Source organism: Carcharodon carcharias, chromosome X (assembly GCF_017639515.1).
Source record: "Carcharodon carcharias isolate sCarCar2 chromosome X, sCarCar2.pri, whole genome shotgun sequence".
In the NCBI taxonomy this organism is placed as follows: domain Eukaryota; kingdom Metazoa; phylum Chordata; class Chondrichthyes; order Lamniformes; family Lamnidae; genus Carcharodon; species Carcharodon carcharias.
This window is the reverse complement of record NC_054507.1, coordinates 21167329-21187288: the sequence shown is the minus strand read 5'-3', so window position 1 is coordinate 21187288 and position 19960 is coordinate 21167329. Positions and strand designations below refer to the sequence as shown.

General features: G+C 42.9%; 1 protein-coding gene across 1 annotated transcript in view; it reads left to right on the top strand.

Moving 5' to 3' along the window:
• Window positions 1-19422, top strand: part of LOC121273166 (pleckstrin homology domain-containing family A member 3-like) — a 28060-nt gene extending 8638 nt beyond the window's left edge. Inside the window, exons 4-8 of the mRNA XM_041180142.1 lie at window positions 472-608; window positions 8623-8781; window positions 9667-9710; window positions 12202-12356; window positions 14652-19422. Of these exons, the coding sequence (XP_041036076.1) occupies window positions 472-608; window positions 8623-8781; window positions 9667-9710; window positions 12202-12356; window positions 14652-14683 (527 nt within the window). The 3' untranslated portion in view covers window positions 14684-19422. The remainder of the gene's footprint in view (window positions 1-471; window positions 609-8622; window positions 8782-9666; window positions 9711-12201; window positions 12357-14651) is intronic.
• Window positions 19423-19960: the final 538 nt, after the last annotated feature.

The window sequence follows — 19960 nt, the reverse complement described above, 5'->3', positions numbered from 1 at the left end:
TTTTGATGCCAAACGTCTCTCTCGCCCAGCTTCACAGTGACAGGGCATCACTGTTAGGTTAATAGCCACAACCCGCTGACATCGATTCCTGGAATTTCTGCTAGTCGCTTCCTCGTGGACGCACGCCGCACTTTCCTAGGGAATTCTGGAAGGCTGACATCTGGGGTGCCTTGCGAGGGCTAAATTCTGCATCCCTGTTCTGTCACCCTACATTCCTTCGCTTAACATGCTGTGCCACCACACTATTTATAAGTTTCTTTTTATAACTCCAGTCAACACCAAAATAGATTGAATAAATCGTACAATCTTATAGCCCAGAAAAGGAAGCCATTCAGCCCACTGTGCACATTGAAAGAGCCATCCTATTAAGGATGTTACAGTTGATCTTTTTAAGAGGGATATTTTAATGACCAGCCTTTTTTAATACGGATTTTTTTTTCTGCGTGATGTTTAAATGTTTTGAATCTGCAGAGATCAATGAAACCGAGGATTCCCTGAAATCCAAAATGTCTGAGCTTCGACTCTATTGTGATTTGCTGATGCAGCAGGTGCATAAGATCCAGGAGTCGGCACAGCCGATCCAGGCCAGTTCTACTCCAGATGTTGAGGTAATGTACCAGGGTCTTTCTTTCATTCAGAATGTCGAATGAGCACATGGCGAGGGCAGTTGCTTCATTGCTCTTGTCTTAACTGACCTGCTCCATCCTTCGACAGAACCCTGTACAGGACATTCCAAATCAGTCTTGATCATTCTTCCTTTAAGATCTCTAGTCATTCCTGTGCTGGGCAATGCTTCATGTTTGGAGAATACACGCTTTGCCACTGCTATTCTAGCTCTGATTTCTTTCTTTTTTTTTTAAATTGTATTTGTTCATGGATGTGGGCGTCGCTGGCTAGGCTAGCATGTAGTGCCCATCCCTAATTGCCCTTGAGAAGGTGGTGGTGACCTGCCTTCTTGAACCGCTGCAGTCCATGTGTTGTAGGTACATCCACAGTGCTTTAGGGAGGGTGTTCCAGGATTTTGACCCAGCAACAGTGAAGGAATGGCGATATATTTCCAAGTCAGGATGGTGAGTGGCTTGGAGGGGAATCTCCAGGTGGTGGTGTTCCCATATGTCTGCTGCCCTTGTCCTTCTAGGTGGCAGCGGTCATGGGTTTGGAAGGTGCTGTCGAAGGATGGCAGTAACTATCATCTGACCAGCTTCTTAAATAGTGAAACTGGTTCCAGCTATTGACCATTTATTTGCTCTCTCCTGCCATTATTTCTTCCAATCTTCACGACCATTGCCTTTTTTTAACATTAATTTTCCTTCCATAAGCTTTCACCACTTTCTTCATACTATCCATTAGTATCTGTATAATGTTGTGCTAGCCACTCAGGCAGCTTCTTGTACAGAGTGGTTCACACTTGGAAAAGCCAGTCTGGTTGAGCAGTGGAGCAAAAAAACCTATAACTCACTCGAGGATGGGTTAGATGGTGGAATGGAGGTCTGTTTGAATATGTGAAAGTGGGACTGCATGGCCTCCATCCCTCCCTGGTGCCTATTTTGAGACATTGTGGGTGGGCTGGCTTCCAGCATTCGCTGTCCAGGATCAAGATGAAGAACCAGGGGGTTCTGTGGAACTGTAGCCTGGAACAAGAGTTGGCTCTTTGGGGCAGGAAGAATTTTAAGAAAAAAATGTAAAGTGCTTGTTGTGAGAAATTCTTTAACTTTAAAAAAAAACTGGCTGTTCCAGTTTTACCAGAACTTTACCAGAGTTTCCTACTTTTATAATGATGTATGGATTATTTAAGTGATCACTATTGACTTTTAGAACACAATAGAGAGGGATGACCTAAATTCAGGAAACCAGGATGTAGAAGCAGTTTGGGTAGAGATGGGAAATGATAAAGGCAAGAAGTCACTTTTGGGAGTGGTGTACAGGCCCCCTAGCAATAACCACACGGTAGGGGAGAGTAAAAAGGAAAAATTAATGGGAGCTAGTCAGAAAGGTACAGCAATAATCATGGGGGATTTTAATCTACATAGACTGGATAAATCAGATGGAAAAAGGTTGCCTAGATGAGGAATTCAAAGTGTTTTCAGGATTGTTTCTTAGAACAGCACATTCTGGAGCCAACCAGAGAACAGGCTATACTAGACCTGGTATTGAGCAATGAGATAGGATTAATTGATAATCACTTGGTGAAGGTGCCTCGAGGTAGCAGTGACCGCGATATGATTCAATTTTAGTATTTTAAACTAAATAAGTGCAATTATGAGGGCATGAAAGCAGAGCTAGCTAAAGTGGACTGGCAAATGAAGTTAAGGGATAGGTCAATAGAGATGTAGTGACAGACGTTTAAAGGGATATTTGGTGAGGGAAGACTTGTGCTCCAGAACTTGCTGTGCCCCTAGCCAAGCTGTTCCAATACAGCTACAACACTGGCATCTACCTAGCAATGTGGAAAATTGCCCAGGTATGTCCTGTGCTCAAAAAGCAGGACAACTCCAACCTGGCCAATTACTGGCCCATTAGTCTACTCCATCAAGTGATGGAAGGGGTCATCAACAGTGCTATCAAGTGGCACTTGCTTAGCAATAACCTGCTCACTGACGCCCAGTTTGGGTTCTGCCAGGGCCACTCAGCTCCTGAGCTCATTACAGCCTTGGTTCAAACATAGACAAAAGAGCTGAACTCCAGAGGTGAAAGTGACTGCCCTTGACATCAAGGCCACATTTGACCGAGTGTGGCATCAAGGAGCCCTAGCAAAACTGGAGTCAATGGGAATCAGGGGGAAAACTCTCTGCTGGTTGGAGTCATACCTAGCACATAGGAAGATGGTTGTGGTTGTTGGAGGTCAGTCATCTCAGCTCCAGGGCATCACTGCAGGAGTTCCTCAGGGTAGTGTCCTAGGCCCAAACATATTCAGCTGCCTAATCAATGACCTTCCTTCCATCATAAGGTCAGAAGTGGGGATGTTTGCTGATGATTGCACAATGTTCAGCACCATTTGCGAGTCCTCAGATACTGAAGCAGTCCATGTCCAATTGCAGCAAGACCTGGACAATATCCAGGCTTGGACTGACAAGTGGCAAGTAACATTCACGCTACACAAGTCCCAGAAATGACCATTTCCAACAAGGGAGAATCTAATCATCGCCCCTTGACGTTCAATGGCATTACCATCACTGAACCACCCACTATCAACATCCTGAGGGTTACCATTGACCAGAAACTGAACTGGACTAGCTATATAAATACTGTGGCTACAAGAGCAGGTCAGAGGCTAGGAATCCTGTGGCAAGTAACTCACCTACTGATTCCCCAAAGCCTGTCCACCATCTACAAGGCACAAGCCAGGAGTGTGATGGAATAACCTCCACTTGCCTGGATGAGTGCAGCTCCAACAATACTAAAGAAGCTTGACGCCATCCAGGACAAAGTAGCCCACTTGATTGGCACCCCATCCACATTCACTCCCTCCACCACCGGCACACAGTAGCAGCAGTGTGTACCGTCTACAAGATGCACTGCAGCAACTCACCAAGGCTCCTTGAACAGCACCTTCTAAACTCACAACTGCTACCATCTAGAAGGACAAGGGCAACAGATAGATGGGAACACCACCACGTGGAAGTTCCCCTCCAAGTCACACACCACCCTGACTTGGAAATATATCACTGTTCCTTCACTGTCGCTGGGTCAAAATCCTGGAACTCCCTCTCTAACAGCAATTTGGGTGTACCTACACCACATGGACTGCAGCAGTTCAAGAAGGCGGCTCATCACCTTCTCCCCCATTCATGGGATGTGGGCTTCGCTGGCTGGGCCAGCATTTATTGCCTATCCTTTGTTGCCCTTGACAAGGTGGTGGTGAGCTGCCTTCTTGAACCACTGCAGTCCATGTGGTGTAGGTACACCCACAGTGCTGTTAGGGAGGGAGTTCCAGGGTTTTGACCCAGTGACACTGAAGGGCCTAGGTTGATGCCAGGTAGTCCATCCAGTTTCATAACTTTTAGACTTTGTAGCAGTTTGATACACCTGAGCTAGGCCAGTTCAGAGGACACTTGAGAGTTAACCACATTGCTGTGGGCCTAGAGGTCTGGAGTCCCATGTAGGCCAAATCAGGTAAGGACAGCAGATTTCCTTTCCTAAAAGGACATTAGTGAACCAGATGGGTTTTTACAACAATGATTTCAGGCTTTTAATTCCAGATATTTATTAAATTCAAATTTCACCATCTGCTGTGGTGGGATTTGAACCCAGGTCCCCAGACCATTACCCTGGGCCTCTGGAATACTAGTCCAATGAGAATACCACTATGCCACCACCTCCCCTGAAGAATAGGGGAGCTGGCTCGAGGGGCTGAGTGGGCTACTCCTCCTAATTCATATGTTTGTGTTAGTATAATGTGTTTTATGTATTAGCCATGGGACTGCACCTCCCCGCCCACATATGTTGAATTAGATATGGTACTTTTTGAGCTGTGGGATTTTTGGATCCTGTGCGTCATGTGTGTTGGGTAAATCTGAGGGCAACTGATGCCAGTGTATTAATGTTGGAGGCTTGGAGACTGTGACTGCCACATACTCCTGACTTGTTAGAGTCTGCCTGCTGTTGAGAATTGATCCCGCTCACCCATCACCCCTATGTTCACTGACCTACATCGGCTCCCAGTCTGGCAATATCTCTTTTAAATTCTCATCCTTGTTTTCAAATCCCTCCATGGCCTCACCGCTCCCAAGCTCTCTCCTCCAGCTCCACAACCCTCTGAGATTTCTGCTCTCCCACACGTCCCCAATTTTAATCGCTCCACTGTTGGTGGCCGTGCCTTCAGCTGCCAAGGATCTGAATGTTGGGATTCCCTCCGTCAACCTCTCTACGCCACCCTCCTCCTTTTAAGATGCTCCTTAAAACCTGCCTCTTTGACCAAGCATTTGGTGGCCTGTTATAATATTTCCATAGTGTGGTGTCAAAATGTTTGATAACTGCTCTTGTGTAGGTGCCTGGGGCATTATACTACATTTAAAAGTATGATCCAAATGCAGGAGGTTGCCCTGATAGGGTATCATATGTACTTTGTGGCCTATTTTAACATTGTTTGCAGTTTCATTTTGCATTCAAAACCAGAGATCATTGTGGATATAGGTTAGGCATTGTTGTTGCCTGAGAGTAGTGCAGTCACTGCTGGTTGGTTGCACTTTTCCTGGTTTCCAGGAACGAGATGCTGGCTTTGTATGTCTGCTTGGGTTACTGTGTAAATAGTAATGTTCCAGTTCAAGCCATCTTGTGCTTTACTGTGTCTGAGTGGCTAAGCTGGTGCTGCTGTCAGTTCAGTAGAATGTTGCTGTGGGGGTAAAGGGAAATAATGAACATGTGCCACATCTTTTTAATTTAAGAAACGAAAATGTTTCATCTGTACACGACTAATTATAGGCTAACACAGATCTGAATTAGAGACCGTGAGCTCCAGGAAGTTGTTTAACTGTGTGGGCATCATGTTTGATCTTTTCCCGGAGTAAAGCCACATGTGAGTACTTCACGCTGCTGGGCATTCATCCAGAGCCACAACTCTAAAGCTGCCAACGTTCTCCCCTCCCCGAACAAGTCCACCTTAATTCGGTGCCAAGTGGTCTGTCCAGTTTTGTTAATATTGTAGAGGTCCGACATGAGTGAGTTGCTTGCTAGACCACATCGGCATTGAATTGAAGGCACATTTATCCCAGACTGGGTAAGGATGGCAGGATTCCTTCCCTAAAATGACATTTGTGAACCCTTTTTTAAGAAAAAAAAAACAACAATCCAACTGTTTAATGGTCACTTTTCAAGCTGCCAATTGAATTTGTGTTCTCTGATTAATAATCCAGGCCTCTGGATTGTGAGTCCAAGAACAAAATTGTCACAGACTAGCATACAAGTAGCAGGTGTGATAAATTGAATTGGGGTGTGATAAATATTAAGCATAAAATCTGACTAACTAGATAGTAATTATAAAAACAAAAAACTGCGGATGCTGAAAATCCAAAACAAAAACAGAATTACCTGGAAAAACTCAGCAGGTCTGGCAGCATCGGCAGAGAAGAAAAGAGTTGACGTTTCGAGTCCTCATGACCCTTCAACAGAACTAGCGATAGTTATAGATAGTAATTATCACAGTTTAACAGGTTATACTTCCCTGTTTTGGCTATGGACAAGGGAGCACTCAAAAACCTGGACTGGATTGGTCTTGTAGACTTCAAATTTCTATAGTTTCTACATATTTCTGTAGTACTGGGATCCCTAGAAAGAGGCAATCCCTTCTGTTTGGATCTTTCTTCTCTTGCCTGCAACGAACATGGTTTTGACCTCCTTTCTTGTAACTCTTTCGAGTACAAACCCGTTTCCATGTTTCAGATGAAGTTACATTGTTTCATAGTTTGCCATTGTGAGATTTGAACTCTTGATAATCTTTTAAATGTTTTCATGGTAACTCTTTCGAGTACAAACCTGTTTCCATCTGTTTCAGATGAAGTTACATTGTTTCATAGTTTGCTATTGTGAGATTTGAACTCTTGATACTCTTTTTGAGTAAACCTGTTTCCATCTGTTTCAGATGAAGTTACATTGTTTCATAGTTTGCCATTGTGAGATTTGAACTCTTGATCTTGAGGTTACAAGTCCAGTACCATAACCACTTGGCTATTTAGGCCAAGCTCCCTCCTTTCTTGTACTCTAAACTGTTAATTAGTCCCCTCCTTTACAAACAATTTGAGCCAATTAACCAGTTACCACAGCAAGTAATTGTTCTTGAATTGCTCACTGCCATCTGGTGTTGGCTCCTAATCTATAGCATTCCTAAGTAAGACACTTTTCTCTCTCATTCGGACACTTTGTTATGTACTAGTTTCACAGCCTCAGAACACCGATCAAGCTCTAGGTGTATAAACCTGTAGTCCTCACCGCCCTCCCGAATAGTGCTGAGTCATGAGTCCCACCATTGTGTACGCCTTCTAGAGCCCTTCCATCAGTGCTGCCTCCGTAGTATCCTCGAGATTCACTGGCAGGACCGCATCACAAACACACAATCCTGGAAACGGCCAACATCTCCAGCATGGAGGCTATTCTTCTGTGAAGTCAACTATGTTGGGCGAGTCATATTGTCCAGATGGACGGCTGCCCCCTGCCCAAGCTCGTGTTGTACAGAGAGCTGACCATTGGTAAACAGAACAGAGAAGCCCCGCGCTAACATTTCAAGAAGTCCCTCTCTGTGTGCCACATTGCCCATCGTCAATGGGAAGCGCAGGTCCCAGAACATGATGCCTGGAGACGCTACATCGGGAGTGCTGCAGACATCTTTGAGACCGAGCGAAAAACCAGCATGGCAGAGAAGAGGTGAGGAAGGAAAGATCAAATAGCCCCCAGCAGCATCTTGCACCCACTGTGGGAGAATCTGTTGGTCATGGTTAGGCCTGACAGTGGGCCTGCAGTCATTGAGCACAAATCTTCTTAAAAGCTCTGTCTGCGAAGCAATGCTGAGAGACTAGTTTTGATTAGTTCAGTACAGTTACAAGTAAATATGCAAGCTAAGGTTACAAATGATACTTGAGCTAATACAGAAATGTTACAGCTGCAGAATTGGAATATGTGGTTTAATTCCCTTACAAAACTCGATTTTAAAGCATGATTTTCTTAACACCTGTTTGTAGCTCGCCCCCAGAGCAGTGCAAAAATCACATTCTTTCCTGCTTCTCTGCCCAGATTTGCTTTCAAGGAAGCTGCTTTGGGACATTTCCCATTCGGGAGACCAGAGTTTGGCTTAGCAATGGGGAGTAACTCTAAATGTTCTGATTTCAATACATATATGAACAAGGATGGTGTGAATAAAATGTGCTCCTTTTACTTTCCCCTTTTAACCACCTCATCTTCAATTATTGACTGGAACTGTTTTTCAATAACTTTGTCTGGCCTCTTTCCCCTTCCCTCCCACTATGATACAATCTGGGAGGAGACGGTAGTGTAGTGGTAATGTCACTGGACTAGTAATCCAGGGACCCAGGCAAATGCTCCTGGGACACAGGTTCAAATCCTGCCATGGCAGTTGGTGGAATTTAAATTTGATTAATACAGTTTCACGGTCACCATTACTATCATTGATTTGTCATCTAAAAACCCATCTGGTTTGCTAATGTCCTTTAGGGAAGGAAATCTGCTGTCCTTACTTGGTCTGGTCTACATGTGACTCCAGACCCACAGCAATGTGGTTGACTCTTAGCTGCTTTTCCTGAGACTCTGGCTGGAATCATTGAAGGGGGTGGGGATTGTGCTCAGCAAATTTTTAATGTTGTCTTTTGGGGAGAAAAATTGCCGTTGAGAACCTACATTGCCAAAGAGGAGAAATCCATGCCAAGGTACAAAGCTGTTAAAGAACAAGGCTCAATCTTTTGCTCGGTGACAATGCTGCTGGTGATTTTAAACTTAAACATTTGCTTGTGTACCATTTGGAAAACCCCAGGGCTTTCAAGAGATATTCCAAGATATTTTTATTAACACTTTCACTCTCTGATTAGTCAAAGTATCTCTGTACCCTGTGTGTAACAAAAAGAAAAACTACACTGGTATTTGTGCATATTTATGGATAAATGTGCGTCTCTCTTTCAGAAAATGAATGAGGCTTCTTCTTTGCTTAAAGCCACGTGCAATACCTTTATAAATACCCTCGAGGACTGTATGAAAATAGCAAGCGTGAAGATATCCCCGGAGCTGCTTTCACCCCCAGAGTCCCCAGTTGCTCATGTTACCTCCACACCTCTTCGCAGGGTAAGGGGACTTTATTAAAATATCTCAATTTTATTTTCATCCCTGTAGCAGGCTTCCTGATTGAGGGAAGGGCAGGTTTTGTACAGCCCTGTGCATGGGCAATGTGTCTTGTGACAGGTGTGGTCTGCCTCTCACCCTGTTCTTTGGGCTGGTACCTGTGGCAATGTAGCACTTGCCCAACAGCAATTCCAGGACATGAACCCAAATCCACTGCTCTGTGCTCCATAACACTGATGCGCCAATATATGTCACGAGACTGCTATTTGATAGCGCCCATACTCAACCTAATTTAATACTGGAGGGGGGGTGCCATGACCTTTTTCTAATATAAAATCAGAAGCATCAGGACTATCTAACAAGGAGTTACAAATCTACTGTGTATGTAGTGTCACCCTCTTATGTTAATATTGGAACCCTGTCACAATGAGCTGTATCCTTTGGTTGTAAATGAGAGTAGCTGTTACTAATTTGGGAAAGTTTAGGGCATTATTCTTAACTCTATATAAGAACTGGTTTCTACCATATGGGAGAGAGGGAAAGGGGAGTCCATGTCCTGAAGGAAAGACTGGCTTCAGATTCCTCCTTCACTCATTGAATGAGCAACAAATTATAACATCTTCTTTTATACTGTGTTTTGAATTGTATAAACTTACAATTTAATTGGAATTCAACTTTATGTAATTGATGTTAAATCTCTCATTTGTCCGGTTGAGCTGCATGATGATTAAAGGAAACTGTAATATTATCAGAGGTATAACGGGTGAGTTCACCGACATAATATAGAAACCCTGCAAGAACAAAGTGTAGTGTGTTGCTAAGAGTTGTGCTTTCAGAATTTCGGAAGCTCACTTGTTTTCTTTTCCCATTTGTTCTTTCAATTTTCAGGTTAAACGTTCTGTCAGTCACAGTGGTGTTGTTCTACCTGACAGGTAGGTGGCTTGTCTGCTGAGTGCATTTGCTTTTAAATGTGTAGAGCAAAGAGCAGGGTTTCCCCCACCCCCATGCCCTGGGTAAACGTGCACCTCTCAGCTAATACCATCAAGAGCAGTTTATCTGTTCATGAGAGCTTGCTGTGCAAAAATTGGCTGCTACATTTACCTGCATAACAATGGTGATTGCACTACAAAGCAAGTATTTGTACTTCAAGCACTTGGTAGACTACTCCAGCAATGCCTCCAGGCTCAATATAAACTCATAACAAAAACAAAAAATGCTGGAAAAACTCAGCAGATCTGACAGCATCTGTGGAGAGAAAGACAGAGTTAATGTTTCGACTCCGTATGACTCTTCTTCAGAGTTAAAGAGAAGGAAAAATGTGGTGAAATTTATACTGTTTGGGGGGGGGGGGGTTGGAGCAGGTGAAGCTGGATAGAAGACCAGCGATAGGTGGAGGCAAAGGAGAGATTGCCAAAGTTGTTATAAACGAAAGGTCAAAGGGATGTTAATGGTGGTGGTACTGGCTAAAGGAGGTGCTGATGGTGACATTAAGGGTAGAAAGCAGAATGTGGTAATATTCTGGAAAGAACAACATGAACAAGTGACAGATGGCACTAGTGGGTGGGGGAGGGGATGGTGGCAGGGGAAAAAGATTGAAAATAGGCTAAAAAGTGGGGATAAAACAATGAATAAAAATGAAAATTTTAAAAAATAATAATTAAAGTGGGAAAAAATAAAAATGAATATTGAAAAAAGGGGTGAGGATGGAGGAGCTGATTTGTGTACAGCAAGCTCCCATGAACAGCACTTTCTATTCTTAATGTCACCATTAGCACTTCTTTAGCCAGTACCACCACCACCAACACCCTTTGACCTTTCGTTTATGATACCTTTGGCAATCTCTCCTTTGCCTCCACCTATCGCTGGCCCTCTATCCAGCTTCACCTGCTCCACCACCACCCCCTCCCCACAATTTTTACTTCTCTTAGCTCTGAAGAAGAGTCATACAGACTTGAAACATTAACTCTGTCTTTCTCTCCATAGATGCTGTCAGACCTGAGTTTTTCCCACATTTTTTGTTTTCATTTCAGATTTCCAGTATCCTCAGTATTTTGCCTTTACAGTATAAATTCATGTTTGACTTGTGCCAGTTACACTGCATGCTTGGGGTGATGATACTGATACTTGTTGATTGAAAAGGCAAGTGTTGTCTCACCAGCATCAAATGTCTTGCCTCTTGATCAGCGCAAACATTCTCAAATAAACGTGTAATGCTCTCCACTTGCCTGGATGAGTGCAGCTGCAACAAGGCACAAGAAGCTGTACAACATCCACCTGTTCACTTGCTTGGCACCTTACCCACTCCTTAAACATTCACTCCCATCACCACTGGCATAGTGTGTCCTATCTACACTGCAGCAACTTGACCAAGGCTCCTTCGACAGCAACTACCAAACCCGTGACCTCTACCATCTAGAAGGACAAGGGCAGCAGACACATGGGAACACCACCACCTGCAAGTTCCCCTCCAAGTCACTCACCATCCTGACTTGGAAATATATCGCCGTTCCTTCACTGTCGCTGGGTCAAAATCCTGAAACTCCCTCCCTAACAGCACTGTGGGTGTACCTACACCACATGGACTGCAGTGGTTCACGAAGGCACCTTCTCAAGGGCAACTAGAGTGGGCAATAAATGCTGGCCTTGCTAGTGGTCTTCATATTCCGAGAATTAGGTTTTCTTTTAAGAGTTGGGTTTTGAGGCGCAGCTGTCTAAAGGAGTACCGAAGTCCATTTTTGGTGCCCTCCTTAAAATGAAAACAAGCAGAAGATAGTTTTCCCTATCTTTTCATTTTACAGAAAACTATTACAAGTAGTGCAGAGACTGTCTATCCTAAACGTCACTCAACCAGTCTTTACTATCAGTTGAAAGTTACTGCTACTTAAGACTGTGTTACTGCTTTGGATATAGAAACTTGCCCTAATTGCATTGGAAGCAGTTCAGAAGGTTTGCTTGACTCATTCCTGGGATGAAGAGTTTATCTTATGAAGAAAGTTTGAACAGGTGGGGCCTTTACCTATTGGAGTTTGGAAGAATGAGAGGTGATCTTATTGAAACATCCAAATCCCCTCAGGGTCTTATGAGAGTGGATACTGGGAGGGTGTTTCCTCTTGTCAGGGAGACTAGAACTAGGAGATGTTGTTTGAAAATAAGACTGATAAGAGGAGAAATTTTCCCTGTCTGTGGAATTCTCTTCCCCAGAGAGCAGTGGAGGCTGGGTCGTTGAATTTATTCACAGCTGAGTTAGATTTTTTAATAGACAAGGAAGTCGAGGGTTATGGGGCGCAGACAGGAAAGTGGAATTGAGACCACAATCTGAGCAGCTGTGATCTTACTGAATGGTGGAGCAGGCTCGAGGGACTGATTGGCCTACTCCTCCTATATTCCTAGCTGCCTTGTTGATTCTTAACTGTTTGGCTGCAGGAGTGCAGAAATGAACAATCTGGCCCAGTCTCAGAAGGGTTCCATTACAGTAATGAGAAATCTGGAGGAAATGGCCACTCATCGAGCGAGCAGGTGGACGAGACCGCCCGTGGAGAGCAAGACTCCAGAAAACAGTTGCCTGGAGCAGCCAGAAAGTAAGTAACATGCAGCTCCTCCCAGCTAAATATGTCCTCCGCTAGTGCAACCCCAGCCAATGATGATTGTCCAGTAATTGAGGCAAGAGACATGGTCTGTAAGGACAGTTTAACATGCTCTAGGTTCTGTTGTTGTTGTCCAGGCTAATAATTCTGTAAAAATCTTTAAAATGGATTAGAAATCGCAAACTATAGAATACTTCAGCGAACTTGTATTTTGGCATCCTTTCTTTGAGTTTACTGAAATATTTAAGAAGTACCATCTCTCGAACAAGGCTAAACTCACCTGGTGCCACCAGGTAAACTACAGGTCCAGCTGGTGGACACCAGTTAGAGTACAGCTCTGAACAGTTTTTTTTTACAGATACGTCTGGTTAACATGTAACTTTGGTCTTGAATTTCAGGTCAAAATTTTTTTTCTTTTTTTCTGTTAAATCTGGCTGAGGTAAAGGGGAAATACAAATGATGCAGTTCCAGAGCAAAACTCCCTTAGGCTGTGCACTGTCAAAATACAGTGGGGTTGCCAATGACTGGGTGTGAGCCGAAGAGTTTAATGAACATCCTGTTTATTCTGCTACTCCCTCACTTGACTCCTGACAGGAGTCCTGACCCCTGACAACATCCTGGGGGTTATCATTGACCAGAAACTGAACTGGACTAGCCATATAAATACTGTAGCTACAAGAGCAGGTCAGAGGCTGGGAATTCTGCAGTGAGTAACTCACCTCCTGACTCCCCAAAGCCTGTCCACTATCTACAAGACACAAGTCAGGAGTGTGCTGAAATACTCTCCACTTGGCTGGATGAGTGCAACTCCAACAACACTCAAGAAGCTTGACACCATCCAGGACAAAGCAGCCCACTTGATTGGCACCACATCCACAAATATTCACTCCCTCCATCACCGGTGCACAGTAACAGCAGTGTGTGCCATCTACAAGATGCACTGCAACTCACCAAGGCTCCTTCAGACAGCACCTTCCAAACCCACGACCTCTACCACCTAGATGGGCAAGGGCAGCTGACGCATGGGAACACCACCACCTACAAGTTCCCCGCCAAGCCACTCACCATCATGACTTGGAAATATATCACCGTTCCTTCAGCGTCACTGGGTCAAAATCCTGGAACACCCTCCCGAACAGCACTTTGGGTGTACCTACACAACAGGAACTGCAGCAGTTCAAGAAGGCAGCTCACCACCTTCTCAAAGGCAATGAGGGATGGGTAATCAATGCTGGCCCAGCCAGTGACACCCATATCCCGTGAAAGAATAAATTTTTTAAAATGGTGCAAGGTGGCACTACAACCTAATTTTGTGTCACTGATTTGCACACAAACTGCATGAGCTGGTGTCAGTGCTTTCCAGGATGCTGAGCTGGACAGGGGGGTTTAAGTATTTTATGTTGGACATTGGGTTATTGAATTCCACTCCTTCCCCTCCCAGTGTGCAGTCCTGCTGCCTAGAAGACTGGGTTTGGTGTCATTATGAATATCCTTCATTTCTTCAGCAGCTCACCAGAGCCAATTGCAAATCCTGCAGCCAGTAAGCTTGGAGAGCTGTCAGCCTCTCTGGACAAGCACTCTCAACATTTGTGTGCTGACAGTTTAAACTGCGTCCCTGCCCCAAGCAGTCACTGGGATTTTTGTTTTTGGCCATCCAGAGCCATTTTCTCTGCTCTAGTAATAATGTTGGGATTTGACTCTGATGGAAAGACAGCAGACAAAGCCAGAGTTATTCAATTCCCCCTTCTAAGCCAAGATGGTTAAGTATCTGTATCCTTCTGCTCATATGAGATATATCACAAGCAAAGCAGCAAAAGTTGGACGAAGACAGGAATGGAATTTCTTTCTTCAGTGTATGGGGTAACTTGACCCCTCACTAAGGTTTACCCACCTCGCTGCTCTTTGGCTTACAATGATCCTCCCCTTGGTGTGAAGCGGACACAAAATAGTGCATTAGCAAATGCAAAATGCTGCTGTTGCAGCATCTGAGGATTGTCCATTGCTCCCTTTTGTTTGCCTGCTGTGTGCGGTTGTTGCTAGCCTCTATTCCCACAGGGGAGGTGCAAATACCATCTTAGTCCAAGCAGAAGCAGTTCTCTCTCCACCTCCCCACCCTGCTCTTCTTAATTTGCTGTAGCTTGAATGCATTGGTGCAGTTACCTGTGTTAGTCCATCGTATATTATAACTTCATGATCTGATTTTAGTTATTGAGTGGGGTGGGAGAAATGACTTGTGTAATCTGGGTTTGAACTTCACAGATTCACTGACTTCTTCCCAAAATGTCCAAGGTGAATCTGCAGGCAGTGCCAATGGTGAATAATGTCGTCGGGGGAAATAGTGCCCTCCCCGGCACATAGAAGGAACCAGTCGAGACACAGACATCTCTCCTCCTGAGGTGAAAGCAAAAGGAAATGAAGAGAAACTCCTTCAACGTTGCCATCAGAAAATCATCAGAACCGAGCTCTCCTGCGAGAAGATCCAGGGATGGAAGCTTGCAATACAGAAGATGCTGGTAACTCACTCATCTTTAGTGTTGGATTCTCCACTGACACATTAATACTTGTTTGAAATGATGTTGAATATTGAGCAGGATAGAGTGGGGTGCGTGTTTGATTTTTGAGGCAATTCCCTAATAGAATTACCATCTTCTTTTATTCTTGCCTCCAGTCCCGAGTCCTGTCCACCTAAATCTGTATGAAGGACAGAAATAAGTGAGCATTCTCTAAGGGAGAAACAATACCTCTCCATAAATTAATGCAGCACTCCTCAGCAAACACAGTTCAGTAGTTTCATGGACAATAACCACAATTTCAATACTCAGACAATGGTAAATGAATACCAGTCAAAAATAAATTAAAACTAAGTGGGGAGCATTGGGGAATTTAAACTAATACGTCACACTCCACATTTGAATTGAGAACATATAGGGACCGCCAGTCTCCTCCTGCCATGTTAAGTAACCTCACTTGCCACTGAAGATACGCTTGCTGAGATGCAAACTATCTTAGTCGTGTTTACAATGGGTAAATTAAATCTCGCTCACCTAAATTACTGTGCTCAAGGCAGCTGTCAGTAATGACGACACCAAAAATGCTTACATAGTTATGTAACTACAAATGATGCAAGACCATCTCTACCAAACAGCCCTGACTAACAGTATACTACTGCTTGTATGACACTCCCTTGGCCCCCAAATCCAAGTCATAGAGTGGATCGAAGTCATCCTAACTGCCAAAATAACCTGTGATGACTGTTTAAAAAGAGAATTGTGATAACAGTGCAGTGGGTGTTACAGATCTCTGAGTCCAAGTTGCTGTGGGAACATGCACTTTTCCATGCGTGTTATAGTCTGGAGCTATGGATAGTGATGGTAAAGGCTCCAATTTTCTTTCCATCATATGGCTGACCAGAATCTCTCCCACTCTTACTGCCCGCCATTGGAGTTGGAAGAATTTGCAGGTTGATAATTAACCTGCTTGGCAGTGTTATGAACACACCTTCCTTGTCCCACCCCAGGACTTAATGGCCTCAAACCCAGAGCTTCTGGCTCAGAGGCAAGGGTACCCATCGTGCCACAAGACCCTGATTGGTGCAGTAGATGGTTTCAAATTGATACTGATTGAGGCACACTGCTATTATTTGTTCCCTTGACTTGTTTACTTTTTGGGACGTGGGTCCTTTTTTTTTACCCCCAGAAGTGACTCCACTTTCTTGTTCAGTTTACATCCGCCAAAACCAAGATCTGTGCAATTTGAAGCCGCTCCCCTAATACAATCCTAATGGAACCTGTTACAAGCATTCTATTACACTAACATTGTTTGCAGCTGGAGATGCAAGGTGTAACTGGTTGTGAAGTATTAATAAACTACCCACACACTAATTGTGCTCTATTTATATTTCCCAAACCAAATTGCAAGTTAGCCATTATGGATTTAAAACCTAGATTAAGGAGGGACCTGTAAAGTTTATCATTAGTAGATACTAATTTTTAACATTTGTTTGACTAATTGGTATCTGGCTTTCCTTGTCACACGTCCAGTTGCTTGACTTATGCTGCATTAGCATTATCATCTTTGTTCCTGAACTACTTATTTAACCCTTCTCATAGGTTAACTGAGTTTCACGAGCTCTGAGGTACGAAATGATAAACTAATATCTTTCTATGTTTTGTTACTTTGTGTTTCTTCCTTTTTATATCAACATAGGAATGTGAACTGGCTTGAATGTTGACGTAATATATCTTGTGCAAACAAAAGATACTATAAGTTCATTCTCTCGAGTAATTTTATTTACACACATATATGTCATAATATATATTATGACAGTGATGGTGAAAGATAATTAAAACAGAAAACTCAAATGAAAATGGTTCAGCCTGAAGTATCCTGGGTATTTTTGGAATGGTATTCTTATGTCTTTTAACAGGGGGAGAAAACAATCCAGAATAATTTCCCATCTGGACTGAATTTCGCTACTGCTCTGGTTGCACAAACCATAGAAGTTTACAGCACAGAAGCACAGCCATTCAGCCGTAGTAGCAGTGCTTGCTCTAATCCAATATTAATTCCACTGTCCTGTTCTCTTTTTCCCCCATAGCTCTGCATCTTCCTATGCTTCAGATATTCACCCAGTTTTCCTTTCCAAGATGTAGTGGTCTCTGAGTCAGCTACTTCCAGTAGCAAAGAATTCCATAGTTTGAGAACACCACCTGAGCAAAGGAACCTCTTTCCCCACTGAGATTTTTTAAAATTAATGTCCTCTTGCCTAACTTCCTCAATCGGAGAATATATTGTTTGTCCACCATCAAAATTCTAATTTTTAAAAAATCTATTCAATCTTCTCTTAGCCTTTGCTCAGGCATCTTGTGTGAAAAATATTTGCCCCAAATTTAACAGCCCTGCATACAAGGTGGTCAAGCACAAATGAAGTGAGCCATTATTGTGATTTAATATAGTGTGGTATCTGTTCTTACTAGTTATGTATGACGTAAAAATCAACTTAGCCTTGTGGAGATTTTTTTTTTAAAAAAAATTGAATGGCTCTTCAGGAGTTGCAGTATTCCCTTTGAATCTTTGACCACACCAGACTGACTTTTAAACAACTTGGAAAAAAGTGCATCTGATGTACTCTTTTATTTGATTCTTTCTCAAATTAGTTAAAATAGATTCCCAATTACAAGTATTGGTAGAAAGGATTTTACCACCTGTGTGTCATGTAGCTTGTATTTTTAAGCTAGATCCTGTGTCTCCTCATAAGAAATAGGAGCAGGAGTAGACCATACAGCCTCATCGAGCCTGCTCTGCCATTCTATAAGGTCATAACGGATCTACCTCAACTCCACTTTTGTGCCATCTCCCCATTGGACTGCATCCTTAGCAACACCACATTCTCCTTTCCTGATTATCTTTCTGTACGAGCATTACGAGGCTGCCCTGAAATTACTTTCGAAAAAGAGTCAAATCCTGGACTGCTCCGTTCCAATTGTGCCTAAAATCCGACTTTCATTTCTGAACTTGAACTTATTTGGATCCAGAAGCTTTCCATGTCCTGAATGGACCTTGAAAGTTTACCATTTTCTCAGGAGTCAGTCAAGTATTAAGTTTGTACTAAAATGGAAATGAGAGGGAAGAAGATGCATCTAGATGTGGCTGTTCCCAGAAGTCCTGTCCATCACTTCATGTCCTCTAATATATCAAATTTCAAATTACTTGACAGTAGTGATCTGATCTGACCAGGTGAAGCAGGTCTGACACTGTCAGTCATGTGCTATGTTGAATAACCATCAGCATTTTCAGAACGCCCCTCACAAAAGTACTCTCCGATGTTTTTCTAAAAGCTTGTGGATGTTGTGCACAAAATGGAAACTGATATGGAGAGGGGGGGATGCTGAAGCAGGTACAGGTGAGCTTTTAAAAGACTTGAAAGAAATGAATGAGGTCACAAGGGAAAGTTTATTGAGTTACCAGTTGTGAATCTACTTTTGAAAGGTGGTGGGGTGAAGAAGCATCACCTTTCAAATAAATGTATTCCAACAAAGAATGGATATTGCACCTTTTTAAGAAGTCCACTTGGTTCCTTGGGTTAAGGAAAGGCTCAAATTTGAATGTATATAGCATTGTGTAGCTGAACCAGTTTGTTTCTGTTGACTGTTTTAATGCTGGCACCACACTGCCCAGCGATATTAACTTTGTCAAAATGAAGGTAAAAATGAAGAATGTAGCGGCACCTTTTGTAACGTTGAAGGAACCAAATTCCTGAAGTCTTTGTCCTCCTTGAGAATGCAAGAAAATGATAAGATGGTTGCTCTGTTCTTTGTGACGTTAATTGTTACAATGTTGTGTTAGGCTGTGGCAACTTTTTTTTAAATGATGTGTTGCTCTGACTCAACTGGTCAAAATTTGTTTTAAGTTTTTAAAAATATTAATTTTGCCAAGTGGGCCTTAAAATTCATTATTGTGGAAGTTGTTAAAACTAAATTTTTTTTTGTGAATTTCTACTTCTGAAGGTTGTTAGTGCTGCAGGATGGAACACTTTTTCTATTTTGAGTATCCAGCATCAAATACTTCCAAGGCAACACAGTTAAATGTAGAGCAAAGCTCCCTCTGTTCTGCTCCAACAATGCGTCTCAGCTGAAACCTCAAAACATTCCAAATTGTACAAATGTGAAATGTTTCCGTTTTCCACACCAGCCAATCAGACTGCCGACTAGTTGTTAAATTGAGGGCTGTTTTATACTATGGGGCCATTAGGAGCTGGGTTGTGACTGACCAAGTTAACATAAGGCCTTTTATAACTGAGAGACTTTCACCCATTAGTAAGCGACAGATTGGAACAAAAATGAAAATTGCTGGAAAAACTCAGCAGGTCTGACAGCATCCGTGGGGAACCCTGATCTCGGGTGAAAGGCCTGTATCAAACTTACTGTGCACCTCTGAACAATAAATATTTTAAACATTTTTTAAAAATTCTTTCATGAGATGTGGTTGTTGCTGGCAAGGCCAGCATTTGTTGCCCATCCCTACTTGCCCTTGAACTGAGTGGCTTGCAAGGCCATTTCAGAGGGCAGTTAAGAGTCAACCACATTGCTGTGGGTCTGGAGTCACGTGTAGGCCAGACTGGGTAATGATGGCAGATTTCCTTCCCTAAAGGACATTAGTGAACCAGATGGGTAAAATAGCTTGGACAGGCGATATATAAATGCAATTCATATATCACCTTTCCTGAGGTCTAGACATCTCAAAACTTTTTTTAAAGCTGATGAAGTGGTTTTGAAGTGTAGTCACTGTTGTAATGTAGGACTTGCAAGTGGGGTGCAGCAAAGCAACTTAGAAATTGACACAAAACACTAATTCTGGAAGCATTTGGTTGATACTGACTTGGAATTGTGGAAGCCAACATTTATTCTGTTTCACCACAGACTAAAACAAAATTGTACACAGCATCCATTTGAACATACCTCAGCTTTCCCTAAGGTATTCTTTGTAAATTTTATATGTGCTTGCCCATTTACTTTTTGTATAAGCATTATAAATTTAATAAATAAAGTTGATGTTTTGGACCAATATTTTTCATAGTTTGCAGCCTTTTTTTTTTAATC